The sequence below is a fragment of the Physeter macrocephalus genome, chromosome 12, assembly GCF_002837175.3.
Source record: "Physeter macrocephalus isolate SW-GA chromosome 12, ASM283717v5, whole genome shotgun sequence".
NCBI classification, from domain to species: Eukaryota; Metazoa; Chordata; class Mammalia; order Artiodactyla; family Physeteridae; genus Physeter; species Physeter macrocephalus.
The window spans coordinates 77,894,838-77,912,828 of NC_041225.1; the positions used below are offsets into that span (position 1 = coordinate 77,894,838).

At 34.6% G+C, this 17,991-nt stretch overlaps 1 protein-coding gene across 4 annotated transcripts in view; it reads left to right on the forward strand.

Moving 5' to 3' along the window:
* Nucleotides 1-17,991, forward strand: part of EHBP1 (EH domain binding protein 1) — a 343,347-nt gene that overhangs the window by 120,195 nt on the left and 205,161 nt on the right. For all 4 annotated transcript variants that reach the window (XM_007108111.4, XM_024133485.3, XM_007108113.4 and 1 more), the window contains exon 6: nucleotides 15,335-15,516. In XM_007108111.4, the coding sequence (XP_007108173.2) occupies nucleotides 15,335-15,516 (182 nt within the window). The remainder of the gene's footprint in view (nucleotides 1-15,334; nucleotides 15,517-17,991) is intronic.

Here is a 17,991-nt window from a genome sequence, read left to right on the forward strand (position 1 = left end):
TTATAAAAGAATATGTACAGTGTATGATCCAATTTTTCTTAAAAATGAGTACACAAACTAGAAAAACAACAGTATAAAAATGCTTAGCTCTAGTGCTGGGATTATTTATCATTTTCATGTGCTTTTTTTACTTCTCTGTGTTTTGTTATTTTTTACAGTGAACCTGCACTATTTGTGTACTAAGGAAAATATAAGGTTTCTAAATCATGAGATTAAAAGGCAAAGCAGGAAGATATTAAATATATTAGCAACAAAAGTGGCAGACAAAAGGCTAACATTTTCAATATTTAAAGAGCTCTAGAAATATATTTTTTAAGGGCATGACTAGTTTTACAAAAGAGAAAGTATAGATGCTAATAAACACAGAAATATATTCAAGGTCATGAGTTATCAACGAAATGCAAATTAAATCAGTGAGATACAAGTTTTCCCTTAACAGTTTAGCAAAGATTTTAAAATATGTAGTAGTGCTGTTGTGGGTGTGGTGAATGAGACGAGCGCTGTCATACGTGGTAGGTTAGAACTTGGTATGATTTCTTTGTAAAGCATTCAATTACTTTATTCAGAAATTCCATTTCTACAAATCAGTCCTAAGAAACAGAAATGCCAGAAATATTTTGGGCATAAAAATGTTCATTGCCGCATCATTTCTTAGTGACAAATGTGAAGTGACTTAAATGTTAATGGGGACAGTTAATGTACATTTGTGGTGTAACCATAGTTCAGAATATATGTGCAACTTCTAAAATTTAGGTTTACAAACTTATAGTGTTAGCTTTAAAAGACATAAGATTTTATAAACAGTATCATCTCAACTATTTAAAAATAACCAAAGAAAATATGTCAAAATATTAGCAGTGGTTTCAGCTAGTTGGTAAAGTTTTGAGTGATTCTTTTTTGTGTGTTACTCTCTGTTTATAATTTTCTGTGATGAATTTTCTCATAACGAGAAAAAAAGGTAGAGCATTAAAACAAGTGGTCAGCCTTAAAGAATTATGGGAGATGAAACCTAGGTGTGTATGAGACTAGAGAAATCCCGAGGCTATGGCAGTGGTCTGTTCATAGACGTTGATGCTTGAATTTAGGAAAAAAGTGGCATTGGAGATGGAAAGAAAGGGTCCAGATTCTGGAAAGATTTAGCAGTTAGAGACAACTTGGTTTGGTGAGTCCTGAGAGTGGGAGGCTTGATGAATGGCGGTACAATTCACTGAGATGAGAACTCAGGGAAGAAACAGCCAAAGGGATGGAGAGGAGTTCAGTTTGGCTATGTTGTGTTTGTGATGTGGGTGAAAATAGACAGTGGGCACTTGAGTGCTTAGGTCTGGAACCCAGGAGTAGGTCGGTCAGTTACGAAGATTTGGGAGCTATTATCAGCACAAACGTTCAAGTCCTGGCCATGAATAACAATCCTTGAGTACCAGGTCTTTAAACTAACAAATGATTCTAACTCCCTTAGAACACCTACTGAAAACTTACTTTAAATTATGGTAGTGTAGTTTCTGTTTAAGGTTAAAAAACTACATTCAAGAATATGAGTAAACTTTTAGTGGCTTTCTTTAGGATTACAGGGTTGATATAAACTGCTGTTTGGCAATTTTATAGTAGACTTAATTTAAGGTCTCTTTTTTATGTATATATATATATATATATTTTAAATTTGGACAATCTGCAACTTATGTAGATATTTGACTTAAATACTTTAACTTGTATTTTTATGTATATCTGGAGTTTCCCTCTATTTGAGAAGGTTGAGGGTTTTTTTATTGATATTTTTAGAGGGATTTTAGATTTTATTCTAAAATCAATATAATAATTTTTATAAATGTTTTTAAGTACATATCTAAACTGATTTTCAATGTTAATTCTTTCAATTTACATTTGTGCTACCAAACTCTCTTCCATCCAAGCATCTAAGTTGGTTATTTTAGCTGACATGGTTTCTAATTAAGTCTTTGTGGTTGAGAGAGCTCCTTATGGCATGTCTACTTTAGCATTTAATTGCTCCATGGACTCCAAATTGAATTCTATAGTATCCCATTTTGGTCTGCTGATGAAGCAAAGATCTTTTCAGCATGGCCCAAGAAATGCAGTGCTTGTGACAGCTCAGAGGACTTAGCATCACAATTTTGAAAAAGTTAGGACAGTTTGACTTCTAGATTGACTTTTTATCATTTTAAAATAAAATTTAAAATGTTATCACAGAGTTAAATGAGAGAATGTTAGACACAAAATGGGCTCTCAACAAGTATTTGTAGAATAAAGCCAAATTGTTGACCTCGATATTGTAGTGCACCAAATTATTTTGTTTTAGAAAGAACAAAGTCTTGGGAGTTTTTAGGTTGAATTTAAATGAAAAGTATCAGGAAACAAATGTGATAACTGTCAGAGAAGATATAAAGTGTTTTTGCACTGGGGTGACAGCTTAGATTAAGAAACTTTGAAGGTCTCATCTAGTTCCACGTTATCTCATTTGACAGTTTTGGTTCTTCAGTCAGTAGAGAAACTGGATGTTTACACAAATACTTGGGTGTGTTAGTTCTTTACTAAGAAATAATTCACATAGTCGTAAGACAGAGGGCAAGATCTAATAACTGACTTTTAAGCATTAGTCTGATCACATGTCTTTAGAATGCTGTTTCGAATTCTAGCTACCTGTCACTTCATTTCTTGGTTTTCTGATGCAGTAGTACAGAATTGGAACAGAATTTAGAGTTCTGATGGACAAGAATGAACAGAATCAGGCATTAGACTGTGAGATTCTAGAAAGGTATGTGCCACAAGCATTGATTTACCATCAAGTACTTACTGCTTGCTTACAGTGATGTTGAGACATAGCATCTAAACAGGCAAAACAATAAGAGTGGCATGATTGCATCAATGATCACAGGTTCACATCTAGAGAATTCCAATAAAATAAATTCTTAAACAATCCTAATAAGTCATTAAGAATTACTAAATTGAAGAGCTTAGGTCAATGTGAGACAAGTGAACCTGGCTGTGATGGTTATTTCTTTATCAAAATGCTCAGTTCTTTTCTTGTAAAATTCAAATGAAGAATTCTGCTTCTGGCAATGTGACAGACTAGATAGCATGAATAACACCCCTTTTGGAAAACAGCTGAAAAGTCAGGTAAAATATGACCAAGTGATATTTATAAATGCACTCTTGAAGTGACCCAGATAGAGAGAACCCAAAGAAGTCTTTTTTAAAAAGTTCAAAGCAGGACATCTAGAAGCTAAGCATTCATAGTAGCTTTCCCACTGAGGGGTTCTACTAAACCCATGACTTACTACTTTTACCACTGCATGAAGATGCAGAAAAAGTCTGGTATCTCCCATTCCCTCAAGATGGAATGTCTAATAAGATCCTCTTGTTGCACAAAATTGACATCCCAGAGCTATACCATCAGTGTAAGGATGAAGAAGAAATGAACTCACTGAACAGAAGACAACAACAAGGAAAATTGCCTCTTCTATCCTTAGCATTAATGGGTAGAAGCAATATCATCCTTGAAAATTTATAGCCAAGATCTAGCCCTTACATGGGTTTCACTAAATATATTCTTGATGTTATAATAAAGTTATTATTAAATTTTGTCCCTTGAGTACTAGTTTTTTTAATATTCTTTGTGACAAAAATAAGAAGTATGCATAAATCCCGTTATACTGCATTGCAAAGGACAAAGTTATTCAAGAAAAAGCACTGTGTGATTGAGTTGTAAACTAAACTAAACACATTTTTATCCTGGAACACCATTTTTACTTGAAAAAACAGCTAAGAGATAAACTTGTTATTCACACTTGGATATTTATTTGGTGAAGGTTTTCTTGAAACTGAACACAGTGAGCCTGCTACTTAAAGGTTAAGTGACTGAAATTGTTCGTTGCCAATGGTAAAATTCAAGCTTTCAAGTGAAAATTAGAATTGTGATAAACTTACACTCAACACGTTAAGTTTGATAGTTTCCCAATGCATAAAGATGTATGTGATGGAAAAGGTGGTGATAAAAGCAAATGTAGTTATTTTGGTATTGTATAATGAAATGTGTCAACATTTATAATATGTGTAACTCAGAGAATTAGCATTTTTCAAATGACCAAAGTGTATGATGTTATAAAATCATGCATGAGTAAAAAAAAAAATCATTCAACATACATGATAGAGCATTGGATTTTAATTTAACAGAGTTTGAAAAGTTTATTGATATGATTTCAGATTCCATATTACTATTAGCCTTTAAGAAACTACCACTGTGGGGTTTTGCTGTAGTATCAAAGAAGGCCCCAAATTATCTGCGAAAGTCATTAAAATACTCCTATCTTTTCCAACTACATATCTGTTTGAGACTGGATTTTCTTCAAATACTTTAACGAAAATGACATATCTCACAGATTGAATATGAGAGTAGATATGAGAATCCAGCTTTCTGCTAACTGTACATTTGAGAGATTTTAGAGACATTAACACATTAAGACATTTGTAAACATGTAAAACAGTGACAATCCTCTCATTAAATTGTTTTGTATAGAGAGTATACAGAAAGCAACAGGCCCAGATAGGATCACTGATGAATTCTATAGAACAGTTAAGGGAGAAATTATTATTACCAATTATCTACAGTCTCTTTCAGAGGGTAGAAACAGAGGGGATACTTCTTCACTCATTCTATGAGGCTAGCATTACCTATGCCCAAACCAAACAAGGATGTTACAGGAAAAGAAAACTACATACCAATAGCTCTTATAAACATAGATGCAAAAATCTTCAACAAAGTATTAGCAAATTGAACCCAACAAAGTATGCAAAGAATTATACACCACCACCAAGTAGTTTTATCCCAGGTATGCAAACCTGGTTCAGTATTTGAAAATCAGTTGATTTAATTCATCACATCAGGAGATTAAAAAAGAAAAATCATATAAATATATCAATAGATGCAGAAAAAGCACTTGACATAATCCATCAGCCATTAATAGATGCAGAAAAGCACGTGACATAATCCATCAGCCTATGTTAAGAAATATGTCCATATAAATGCAAAACCACTCTTCAGCCAACTAGAAATAGAGGGGAACTTCTTAAACTAAATGAAGAATATCTACAAAAACCCTATAGCTAACATTATACTTGATGGTGAGAAACTCAAAGCTTTCCCGCTAAGGTGAGGTACAAGGCAAGGATGTCCCGTTTCACCACTTCTTTCCAACATCATACTGGAAGTCCTTGCTGATGCAATAAGAGAAGAAAAGGAAATTAAAAGTATACAGATTGGGAAGAAAGATATAAAACTGTCTTTGTTCACAAAATACATGATCATCTATGTAAGAAATCTGAAAGAATCAACAAAAAACCTCCTAGAACAAATGAGTCATTATAGCAGGGTTGCAGGATACAAGGTTTATATACAAAAGTCATTTGCTTTCCTGTATACCAACAATGAACAAGAGGAATTTGAAATTAAAAGCATAATTCCATTTATATTATCACCCCCCAAAATGAAATACTTAGCTATAAATCTAACAAAATATGTACAAGACCTATATGAGAAATACTACAAAACTCTGATGAACAGAATCAAAGAACTAAATAAATTGAGAGATGTTCCATGGTCATCAATAGAAAGACTCAATATTGTCAAGATGTCACTTCTTTCCAACTTGATCTACATATTCAGTGCAATCCCAGTGAAAATCTCAGCAAGTTATATTATGGATATCAACAAACTGATTCTAAAGTTTATATGGAGAGCAAAGACCCAGAATACCCAACATGGTAGTAAAAGAGAAGAACAATGTTGGGAGACCAACACTACCTAAATTCAAGGCTTAAAACAACGCTATAGTAATCAAGACAGTATGGTATTGGAAAAAGAATAGACAAATAACGGAACAGAATCGAGAGCCCAGAAAGAGGCCCTCATAAATATAGTCAACTGGTCTTTGACAAAGGAGCAACACAATGGAGCAAAGGTAGTCTTTTCAACAAATGGTGCTGGAACAACTGGACATCCACTTGCACAAAGATGAATCTAGACAGAGACTTTACACCCTCCACACAAATTAACTCAAAGTGGATCATAGACCTAAATGTAAAATGCAAAACTGTAAAACTCTGAGAAGATAACACAGGACAAAACCTAGATGACCTTGGGTAGGATGATGCCTTTTTAGATACCACACCAAAGGTATGATCCATGAAAAAATAATGGGTAAGTTCGACTTCATCAAAATTGAAAGCTTTTGTTTTGCTAAAGAATGAGAAGACAAACCACAGACAGGGAGAAAATATTTGCAAAAGACACATCTGATAAAGGACTGTTATCCAGAATATACAAAGAAACAAATAAGAAAACAAACAACTCAATTTAAAAAATGGGGCAAAAACCTTTAAGAGGCACCTCACCAAAGAAGATATACAGGTGGCAAATAGGCATATGAAGAAAAAGCTCCACATCATATGTCATTAGGGAAATGAAAATTAAAACAACAAGATACCACCACACACCTCTTAGAATGGCCAAAATCTGTCACACTGACAACACCCAATGCTGGAGAGGATGTGGAGTAACAGGAACTGTCATGCATTGCTGGTGGGAGTGCAAAATGGTACAGCCACTTTGGGACAGTTTGGCACTTTCTTACAAAATGAAACATACTCTTACCATATGACCCAGCATCTCACTCCTTGATATTTACCCAAAGGAAATGAAAACCATTGTCCACACAAAAACCTGCACATGGATGTTTATAGCAGCTTTATTCATAATTGCCAAAACTTGGAAGCAACCAAGATGTTCTTCAGTAGATGAATGGATAAACTGTGGTACATGCAGACAATAGAATATTATTCAGTGTTAAAAAGAAAAGCCATGGAGGAGCCTTAAATGCATATTACTGAATGAAAGAAGCCAATCTGAAAAGGCTATATACTGTATGATTGCAACTAATTGATGTTCTGGAAAAGGCAAAACTATGGAGACAGTAAAAAGATCAGTGGTTGCCAGTGGTGGGGTGTGGAGGAGATGAATAGGCAGAACACACAGGATGATTAGGCCAGTGAAATATCCTCTATTTCATAATGATGGGTATATGTCATTAAAAATCTGTCCAAACCAATAGAATGTACAGCCCACAAGTGAACCCTAAAGTAAACTATGGACTTTGGGTGATTATGATATGTCAGTGAAGGTTTATCTGTGCTAAACAGTGTACCATTCTGGTGAGTGATATTGATAATGGGGTAGGCTGTGCATGTGTGGAAGCAGGAGATCTATGGGAAATCTCTTTACCTCCCTCTCAGTTTTGTTGCACACCTCAAACTGCTCTCAAAATATAGTCTTAAAAAAGAAAGTATATATATTCTTCATAAAAAAATGTTAATGTATGAGTTTATTAGTTATGTTTGAATGAACAAAATATTTTCTAAATTTCTGATATTTTTTAATAGGGCAAATATTGACAGGCATAACCCACATAAACAAAAGCTCTTTGTACTTCTCAATTAAAGCATGTAAAAGGGTCTTGAGATAAAAACATTTGAGAACCGTTCATCTAAACTCTCCAGTAAAAGACAGATTATCAGACTGGATTCAAAAATTTTCTGGATACATGCTATTTACAAGAGACAATCCTAAAATAAAAGGTTATATCAGAAAGAGCAAGAGGAGCCTGTGATGAAGTCTGTGAGCAGCTTCTCAATTCTTTCACTTATTTATTTTTTGACTTGTGTCCTTTAGAAAATGTCCCGTAACCTCACGTTTGAAATTTCTACTGGTATGTTTGTCCTCATCACATAGGAAGTACCATGATTTGGTGTGATAGGTGACTTTGCATAAAAATGATCCTGTTGTGAAAGTAGACAGCAGTGCATGCACACCAGTTAAATACTTTTAAAGACCCATGAACAATTATGAAAACTGATCATGAGTCAGGCTATAAAGCTTGTCTTAATACATTTTGAAAGATTAACATTACAAAAATTACATTCTGTGACCCTAAATCAATTAAATAGTAATCATTACATAAAGATAAGTAGAAAAACTCCATAAAGAAGAAAAAAGTTTATAAACATCTTGTGAGTCAAAGAACTTGTAATGAAAGATTAGAAAATATTTAACTACAGAATAACAAAAATAATTCATGCTAAAAATGTGAGACATATTTAAAGCAGTGCTTAGAGAAATATATAGTCTTAAATGCTTACATCAGGAAAGAAGACATGCTCAGAATTCAGGAGTTAGAACAGAATATACCCAAGGAGAATAGGAGGACTAAAGAGCAGCAGAAACTACTGAAATAGAAATATACATTCACTCCAAAGAATCAAGAAAGCTAAAAGTCATTGATTTGGAACCCAATGAAAGAGACAATTTATAACAAGCATTATCTAGGAACAAAAGAGTGTGGGAAGGCACAAACAGTGCTGGGAATAAAGAAATGTACAAAATGATAGATTCTGCAGAGATTAAAATAGTAAAAAGATATTTTAAATAGTTTTATGTTACTAAATTTGAAATCTTGGCAGAATACTTATCTAAACTGATTTAGGGAGACATTGTACATCTACCTCTGTAATCGTTAAAGAAATTATATCAGTAATTAGAAACCTTCCCCAAAAGGAAACAGGCTCAGGTAACTTTGGATGTTTTTTGAATGTTTCCCAGGAATGTGGAGTTGCTTTAATTCTAGAAAATCTACTAATTTACCACATTAATCTGCCATAGATTCAAGGTTAAAAAAATCTTCAGTTATCCCAAAAGATAAAGCTTTGGTAGTTAAGGCAATATTGTCCTGTTGTAAGGTTAGAACAATTGGCTAGTGGTACCAAATTAGAAATCATTGACCTGTATATTGAGACGAGATTTTTGGTAGAGTGGGCATTGTAGATGGGGGAAAGGTTGGATATATGTGGACTATTTAATAAATAGTGCTGTGATAATTATTTACCCATAATTTTTTTAAAAGTGAAATTGGATCCCCATCTGAAAACGTACACAAAAATTAATTCCAGATGGCAATGACTCTTAAATATGAAAAGCAGAGGTATAAAAGTTTTGAATGAGTGGGAGGAAAGCTTTATATGACCTCAGGGTCGGGAAGATTTTCTCAAGCAAAATGCAAAACCACAAACCATAAAGGAAAATGTTGACTTTGAAATTGGGTTCATTCAAAAGATTCCACAAGGAATGAAAATACAAGCTAAAAACTGAAAGAAGATGTTTATAGCACATGTAAGTGACAATGGATTCAGCACCAGAATGCATATGTAATTAGTAATCAAAAGATAAACAGCATGGGCCTTCCCTGGTGGCGCAGTGGTTGAGAATCTGCCTGCTAATGCAGGGGACACGTGTTCGAGCCCTGGTCTGGGAGGATCCCACATGCCGCGGAGCAACTAGGCCCGTGAGCCACAACTACTGAGCCTGTGCGTCTGGAGCCTGTGCTCCGCAACAAGAGAGGCCGCGATAGTGAGAGGCCTGCGCACCGCGATGAAGAGTGGCCCCCGCTTGCCACAACTAGAGAAAGCCCTCGCACAGAAACGAAGAGCCAACACAGCAAAAATAAATAAATTAATTAATTTTTTTAAAAAAGATAAACAGCATGGTAGGAAAAAGTACAAAAGATTTCACAGAAGAGGAAACACGTGACCAACAAACTATGAAAGGATAATCGATGCATTAGTAATCAGGGGAATGCAATTAAGACTGTAATGAGGTAATAGTTAATAATCTCAGATTGGCAAAAATGAAAAAGAAAATACCAAGTGTTGATAAATGTGGAACAATGGAAACACTTAGGGAATGTAAATTAATAAAGCCACTTTGGATTACAATTTGACATTTTCTGGTAAAGCTGAACATGTACATATCCTATGACCCATTCTAGAAATATGTCCTAGGCAAATTCTTGCATGTGTGCATGAGGATATAGACATAAGAATATTGATAGCTTTGTTAATAATTCCATATAGATAAATAAAACTCAAGCAACCATATTCATCAACAGTAAAATGGATAGATAAACTGTAGAATATTCATGTAATGGAATAGTAGGAGCAGTGAAATTTAATGAATTACAGCTGTACACATCAACATAGATAAATATCAAGAACTTAGTGATGAACATAAGAAACAAGTTACAAAAATGTTAATGTTTCATTATAAAAAGTTAAACATGCAGAACTAGACAATATATTCTTTTTTCATTTTTTGTTGTGGTAAAATATACATAACATAAAATTTACTGTTTTAAATATTTTTAAGTGTGCAATTTGTGGCATTAACTACACTCACAGTATTGTATGATCTTTACCACTGTCTATTTCTTGAACTTTTTCATCATCCCAAACACAAACTCTACCCATTAAACAATAACTCTTCATCTCCCCTCCTCTCATTGCCTGGTAATCTCTGTTCTACTTTCTGTCTCTATAAATGTACCTATTTCTCATATAAGTGGAATCATACAATATCTGTCCTTTTGTGTCTGGCTTATTTCACTTAGTAAAATGTTCTCAAGGTTCATTCATGATGTAGCGTGTGTCAGAATTTCATTCCTTTTAAGGCTGAATATTCCAATGTATGGATATACCACTTCTTGTTTATCCATTCATTAGTAATATACACTCTTTAGGGATGCATACATAGGTAGTATTCCTTTTTTGAAAACGGGAAGGGAAGAAGTAACCCAAAATTCAGGGTCTAGTTACCTTTGGAGGAGGGAATGGGACGGATGCAATTTCAGAGGGAAAATGAAGATTTTAAGGTACTGGTATTGTTCTATTTCTTAAGCAGGATGGTCGGTACAGGATGTTCATTTTATTATTCATTAAGTAGTACTTTTATATTTTATACTTTAGTATGTGTGATGTATTCCACAGTTTAAAAAAAAACTCAAATGATAATGCCATTAGTTTAATTTTCAGTGTGTTATAAAAAACCTGATAATTAAGGTATTGGTACATGACAGAATTTTTTAGAACATTCTATGTAATAAAGCTCTGAAAAATCATAAAATCTAAGTAAGCTCCTTCTCTCCTTCCCCCAACCCCCAGTTTTCTTAATATGGGAGAAAGAGTTAAATTTCTAGCAGGTGGTTTATTTTAGTTGATGTTTTAATAGGTAGAGAAAATCAGTCAAACATTTTAATAGGAGAGGCATTATATTAATTGTATTTATCTTGGGGTACATAATAAATGAAACATTATATAATGAACTATTCTGTAAGAAGACCCTAACTTGAATAATTTGGACAAGAGATGTTCTCTCCAGATGTTCTGGTCCATAAATATTAATAATAAATACTGTTTATTAAATACCTACTATATGCTGAAAACTCTATTAGGTATTTTCATATGTTACTGCAAGAATTTATGTAGGACATATATCTAGGATGGGAATTATTGCTGAGTCGTAAAGTATTCATCTGTTCAACTTTATGAGGTAATGTCAAATTGTTTTACAAAATGGCTGTATCCATCAAAACTCTCTCCAGTAGTGTTAAGAGAGTTTGCATTGTCCCTCATCCTTATTAACACTTGGTATTATCCAAATTTGAAAATACTTGCCAGTCTGAGAGTGTGAAACTGAGGCTCAGATATGTGAAGAAATAATGCCAGAGATTAGCTAGTGAATAAGTGCTGGTGTCACATTCTAATTCAGATTTGTCTGATTACAACTGTAATAAGGTGGATTTCAAAGAAATGGAAATATATAGGCTAAGTCTTTTTTATAACAGAGAAGAGTTATGAAAAATGAGATTAAAATTTCTTTTATGTAGTAATTTCCTTAGGGGAAGTATTTCTGAAAGTGTGATTTTCGATTAACTGGATCAGAATCAACTGGTAGAAGGGGTGTGCTTATAGGAGGGGCAGGATGGGAATTGGGAGGAGGGGGGTACTTATTATTTTTAGAAATGTAGCAGATTATTGAGCCCATCTCTAGTTTTACTAGTTCAGGATCTCTAGGGGTGAGATCCAGGTATCTAAACTATCTAAAGCTTTCTTAGCTTTATTTTTGTTTTTTAATAAGCACTGAAGTTTAAGAACTTCTGCTTTAGGGATTTTGAAGTAATTCCCCAAGTACTGCCAGGTTCACGTACAAACAGAGGTATAAACATGGGCCCAGAGTCAGAAACTTAGTCTTAGACATATGTAAACATTCACTTCTTATTGACTTCTGTTATCTAACGTCCTTTCTCTTAAGTGTTCCTCTTACTGTTTCTTTCTTTTATTTCTCTCCTTTTATCCAATCTTCATGCGAAATGAAATAGCATTAGGACTTTGACAACAGTATAATTCTCTCTAAACTCTCTCTGCCAGGCTGACCCCTGGTGTTTTAAGGAAGGACTAAAGTGTACTAAAGACATATAGCAGTGCAGTCAGTTATTTTATTCTTCTGTATAGAACTAATGATGACAATGATATCAATTTTGGGTGGGTAAATATATAGACTTGATGGTTATACACAGTGAAGATTCATGGAGCTGGGGTTAGAACCATGAAAGATCCTTATGTCTTTCTCATTATTTTTCTTGTAAAAAATGCATTTTCTATGACTAGCTAATTTTAAAGAGGAAAACAATGACTGAGCTGGGTAAAGAATTACTAGAAACACCGTTTAGGCCCCTTTTCCCATCAAGGATACAGACTCTAAGTGAGATCCTATGTTAATATTAGAAATGGATGTTGTAGACTCAAAAGAGCTCTATTCTGCTCACCTGCTCAGACCTTTCAAGGGGCCATTTTCATTGTTGCTGAGCAAGTAATTGCTTAATTAAGTGGTACAGCTAATTCTATTGTGTTTAGAATTTAGTAGCTTTCATTTCCTTTTGTTTCAGAGTTACCAATATACCGAATACTTTAAAACTCTCTGAGTGTGCTTCCCTGGTGGCGGAGTGGTTGAGAGTCCGCCTGCCGATGCAGGGGACACGGGTTCGTGCCCTGATCCGGGAGGATCCCACATGCCGTGGAGCGGCAGGGTCCGTGAGCCATGGCCGCTGGGCCTGCGCGTCCGGAGCCTGTGCTCCGCAATGGGAGAGGCCACAACAGTGAGAGCCCCACGTACCACAAAAAACAAAAACAACAACAAAAAAAACTCTCTGAGTTCAGCAGAAAACCTTTCTACATAATTTTTACCTTAAAAATGAAATTGACAGAATGTTAATCATCAAAACTCTAGATTTTGCAGGAATCATCCTTAAACTAGGCTTTCAAAATTATGCTCATTTCCAAGTTATCTTAATTTTTATAGTTTGATTATTTGGTTATAAAATTAAATAATTACTCTTAAGGGATCAATGTCATATTTTGTGAAACAGATTTGTTGAACAAATCTGAAAATAATATGTAGCAATTTGTATGTCATGCTTTCAAAACAGAGGCTTTAAATCCTATATTTTATGTAGTAGTTGTTAGCTATTCTAAAGGTACAATAAGAGATTATTGTTCATATCAGTGTAGTAAATTGATACTCCCTGATCGTACTTTTTCATTTTGCACATTGTCAGAACCTTGGACCTTAATCTTATTCTTTGATTGACAGTAGCGACCAGGGGAAGAACACTTGTATTGTTTGGGATAGTCACATCTGTTCAACTTGATTCAGTTGACGGTATTTGCATATTCTTAAGTATTTCTTCTGAGAGGGCTTAAATCCTTCTCAAGTGCTTGATGCATTTTTGAAATTCATTCATAAAGTATCTACATGCGCTAATAGTTCTGTATAATATTGCTGTGCATAATCTGACAGATAAGACCACATTTTAAAACAAGGTATTCTTTAGGGATGCTACGTTACATTTTTACTTGTTCTGCTGGCAGAAATGTCATATTTTTTGAAAAAAGCCATTTTAATATTTTGATTAAATTAGTATATCCTTATTTTAGGCAAGTTTGTCAATCATAGGACAAATAAGGATGTATTAAATAATAATTCAGAAGTTAATGGTAGTTTTTCCTGCCTTGGTTGGAAAATTGAGTAATTTTATAGAAAACCATTGTAGCATTTGAATGGATATCTATTTGGTCTCCTTATTTTATAAGGAAGATTACCAAGGCTCAAGTTTACTGACTTACTCAAGGTCACACTGCTTGGAAATTAGGTTTTATTTTAGGTCTGAACTCTCAGACCAGTAAAGCCCAAGGATTGCTGGTATATGACTTTGGGTTTACATTATTTATAAATTACCCTATATCTAGGATTTCCCCCTACCATTAGAACACATAGTCAGGGATTATGTCTTATTCATCTTCATATCTTTCCAGAATTGACACCATGTCTTATACATAGTTAATGCCCAGTCATTGTTTTGCTGTTCTGTTTGCATTATTTTCCTAGGCTATTATGCTATAAAGGATAATTTTGAAATGAGATAGCTTATTAATGGAATGTTAAACATCTTTGATAGCAAATAGGTTTCATTTTGTGTTCCATTTCTAGTGAATTGGCAAGAGCTGTGTGGAGAAGACTTGGTATCTGCTGGGATCAGTTAGCAGTGTCCACCAAAGGCATAGGATCAGAGAAACCAATTCTTTCTAACTTGATTTATGTGATCTTAGGGAAGGAAGAGAGAACTTTAGACAGGAGTGAGCAGAAAAGGCCCTGGGAAGAATTAAGTCTCAAAGTGCAGGATAGATAGAATTCAGAGACTGCAGAAAAAACGAGGTAGAATGCCACAGAGGCTGGGGTTCTATAAGAAACTGGAATTGTTCAGAAAGAAGAGATATCACTAGGGTACATTAAATATAATTAAAGTAAGGAAAACAATTGTTGAGTACTTTTGATACCTAGCCTTGTGCTAGATTCTCTTTTTACAGGAACCCTGGAGACTTTCTGTCCTAGTTTGCATTCCTTGCTTTTTCCTTCCCTGAGATATTTAGGATTGTTCTAGTCTTCCCTTATTTCTCTGAGTCAGCTCTCTCCAATTTTCTATCTGCCTTGCTTACTTAAAGATATGAAAGTTATATAACCTGATTACAGTTTTTTTCAATATTATGTTATAGGAATTCATTGGAAAGGGAAGTCTCAACTGCCATTTAATCATATTATTAAAAGAACATTCAGGGCTTCCCTGGTGGCACAGTGGTTGAGAGTTCGCCTGCCGATGCAGGGGACACGGGTTCGTGCCCCAGTCCGGGAAGATCCCACATGCCATGGAGCTGCTAGGCCCGTGAGCCATGGCTGCTGAGCCTGCGCGTCCGGAGCCTGTGCTCCACAATGGGAGAGGCCACAACAGTGAGAGGACTGCGTACCGCAAAAAAAAAAAAAAGAACATTCAAATATATTTGGCTGTAAAGTAAATAACTCCAAATTACATAATGATTTTTTACCTTCCAGGAATCCCCTTCTGGTCGAAGGAAAGCTCTTGCTACCACCAGCATCAACATGAAACAGTATGCAAGCCCAATGCCAACTCAGACTGATGTCAAGTTAAAATTCAAGCCATTGTCTAAAAAAGTTGTATCTGCTACTCTTCAGTTTTCATTATCTTGCATTTTCCTTCGGGAAGGAAAAGCCACGTAAGTTTCTTTTATCAAATAAGCTGCTTTAGAGTATGTTTTAAAGCACAGTAGGTAAATAGCTTTTGACTCAGTAAACTGTTAACAGTTGAGAATATACTACCACATACCAATCATTCCGGCCAATTCTTTGTTTCAGAGGCTGAATTAGATGTACTCCTTGTTATTTATAGTCTCTTTCAACTCTAGACAACGATCAATAATATAAAAGTGACTATAGCAATTTTCAAAAATTTAAATTGTATATTATAGGTTATCATAAGGGTCTGTTTTATATTTCAGTGTCTTCAGTGTAAGTAGTTGTACTCTGAAGTCCACAGTTCAATTTGTAGAGCTGTTTGATGCAGCTGAGGCATGAGAGGAAGCCAAAATGAAAAGTTTAGGATAAGAAGAATGAAAGAATTAAAGGAACTTTTGCCAGTGCATATTCTTTGGCTCAGCCTTCCAAAACTTGTATAGGAAGGTACAGTACAGTTACATAACCAGTTTGCTATGACCATTATCTTTTTCAAATATCACTTCTTAAGCACTGAATAGGCATTGCACAAAGATAACTCCTACACCCAGTTCTAGTCTCCTAAAAGAATAAAATTCTAACTGGTTAAAAAGAGGTAAACATACCTAGAACAGGAAAAAATTAGTAACATTTATCTTAGTTGTTCCATACAGTCAAATCAATGGTAAGTGCAAGTTTTGGGTGTAATGAAAGGGTTAGCACCTACTTGGAGTGGAATATCAGTGAGAGGAGAAATGGAAATTCTGTGCCTGAGACTTAAAAGGTGATAGGAAGAAGCCAGCTATGAACATTTCAGTCTAATCTGCATCACAGTTCTGAATGTGTTTGACCTAGTGGAATGTGGTTACTATAATTGGCCATGTCTACTTGACTGATTAGACTGGATTCTGTGCGTCAGTCAAAAAGAGATGTTTGGCACTCATCTACAGGGCAACAAATGACTTGGTAGATAACAGTAAGCCTCTTCTCTAGAAAGTTGGCTTCTATGTGAGTGTGGTGGAGGGACAGTGCAGGATGGAAGCAATTAGTCTTTCATCTCAGGACTTTAAATTGTAGACTTAAATATTGAAAAGTTTAAAATAAAGACCTTACTCTGAAGTTCAAGCCAAAATGAAAGGAAAGGAAACACAGAAAGAAGAGAGAAAAAGTCAGAGAAGATCTTTTGAAAGTGGACTCCTTTCCGCTGGGCAGAAGCAGTAAGTGATTTAGCACTATTCATTGGAATTTGGGTGAGAGGAAATTCATTCAAACTAAATGTCTCAATTTGAGTGGAGAATGCTCTCAGAACACCCTAAACCACCTCTCTATCTCCTCATTCCTTGCCTACTCACCTTTCCCAAAGAAAAATGTTCAGGGTGAAAATATAGGAGGTAAAATTAAGCAAGTTAACATTTTAAGAACACTGTTATATATTGAAATTATACCCTGGTGATGGAAAAGCAGTTTGTTAAGGCATTCGTATAAGGTAATACAGCTGCTTTTGTCCATACAGACTTTGTGCCACTAAATTTGTCTTAAAAGGGGGAAATGATTTTGTTAACTCTAAGCTTATATGAGATAAAATGCAAAGAATTTCAAAAACCAGTTTAGCCTGCAAAATCATACCATATTTAGAAGTGAATGTTAACAAGCATTACTTTACAGTGGTTTTGTTTTGTTTTGTTTTTATTGTGGTAAAAACATGAGAAACAGTGTTTTAATTCAGTTTTCTGAATTTGGGGGAAGTATAGCAGATTGAAATTTAGTTTGTATGTATCATGTTAGAAATATGTTTCATTCACTGTAGTTTATTTGAAATTTAAAGTAAAATAATAGGTCAAGAAAACTTAAATTATTTAACATTTAGAGTATTTAATGTAAACTTTATAAATTTATACTTAAAATACTTCAAGATATAAAAACATTTTTACATTTTGTCAAATGTATGGTATTTAACTAACCCAAGTCATTTTCTCTCCTGTAATTCTTAAAAAGGCTAGGCTTTGGGGTGCTAGTTCAATTACTGTAGTTTTTTAACTTTAGGGGAGTTTTAACTCCTTTGAGAAAAATGCACAGTTAAACAAGATTTAAATATAATTTACAGGGGTTTACCACTTCTTTTTACTCCTACCCACAAAACCAAAAGGGTTCATGAACTTCAGATTAAGAATTTCTATTCTGATTCCTTCTGCAAACTTGAATATTTTTAAAGTCTAGATCTCATCTGATTTGCAAACTGTCCCACTGTTTTATGAAACAAGTTTTTGTTTCCAGACTTCATGATCAGAAAACCATACTTTAATTCCATGAAGAAAATTTTAGATCTGCAGCACAGAATTAAACTAACTTCTAACCAGTTAGTTTTAATCCTGTTTGCTTTCTGTTAGTTAAATGTGCCATTTAAAAATTAATGGGGCTTCCCTGGTGGCGTAGTGGTTGAGAGTCCGCCTGCCGATGCAGGGGACACGGGTTCGTGCCCC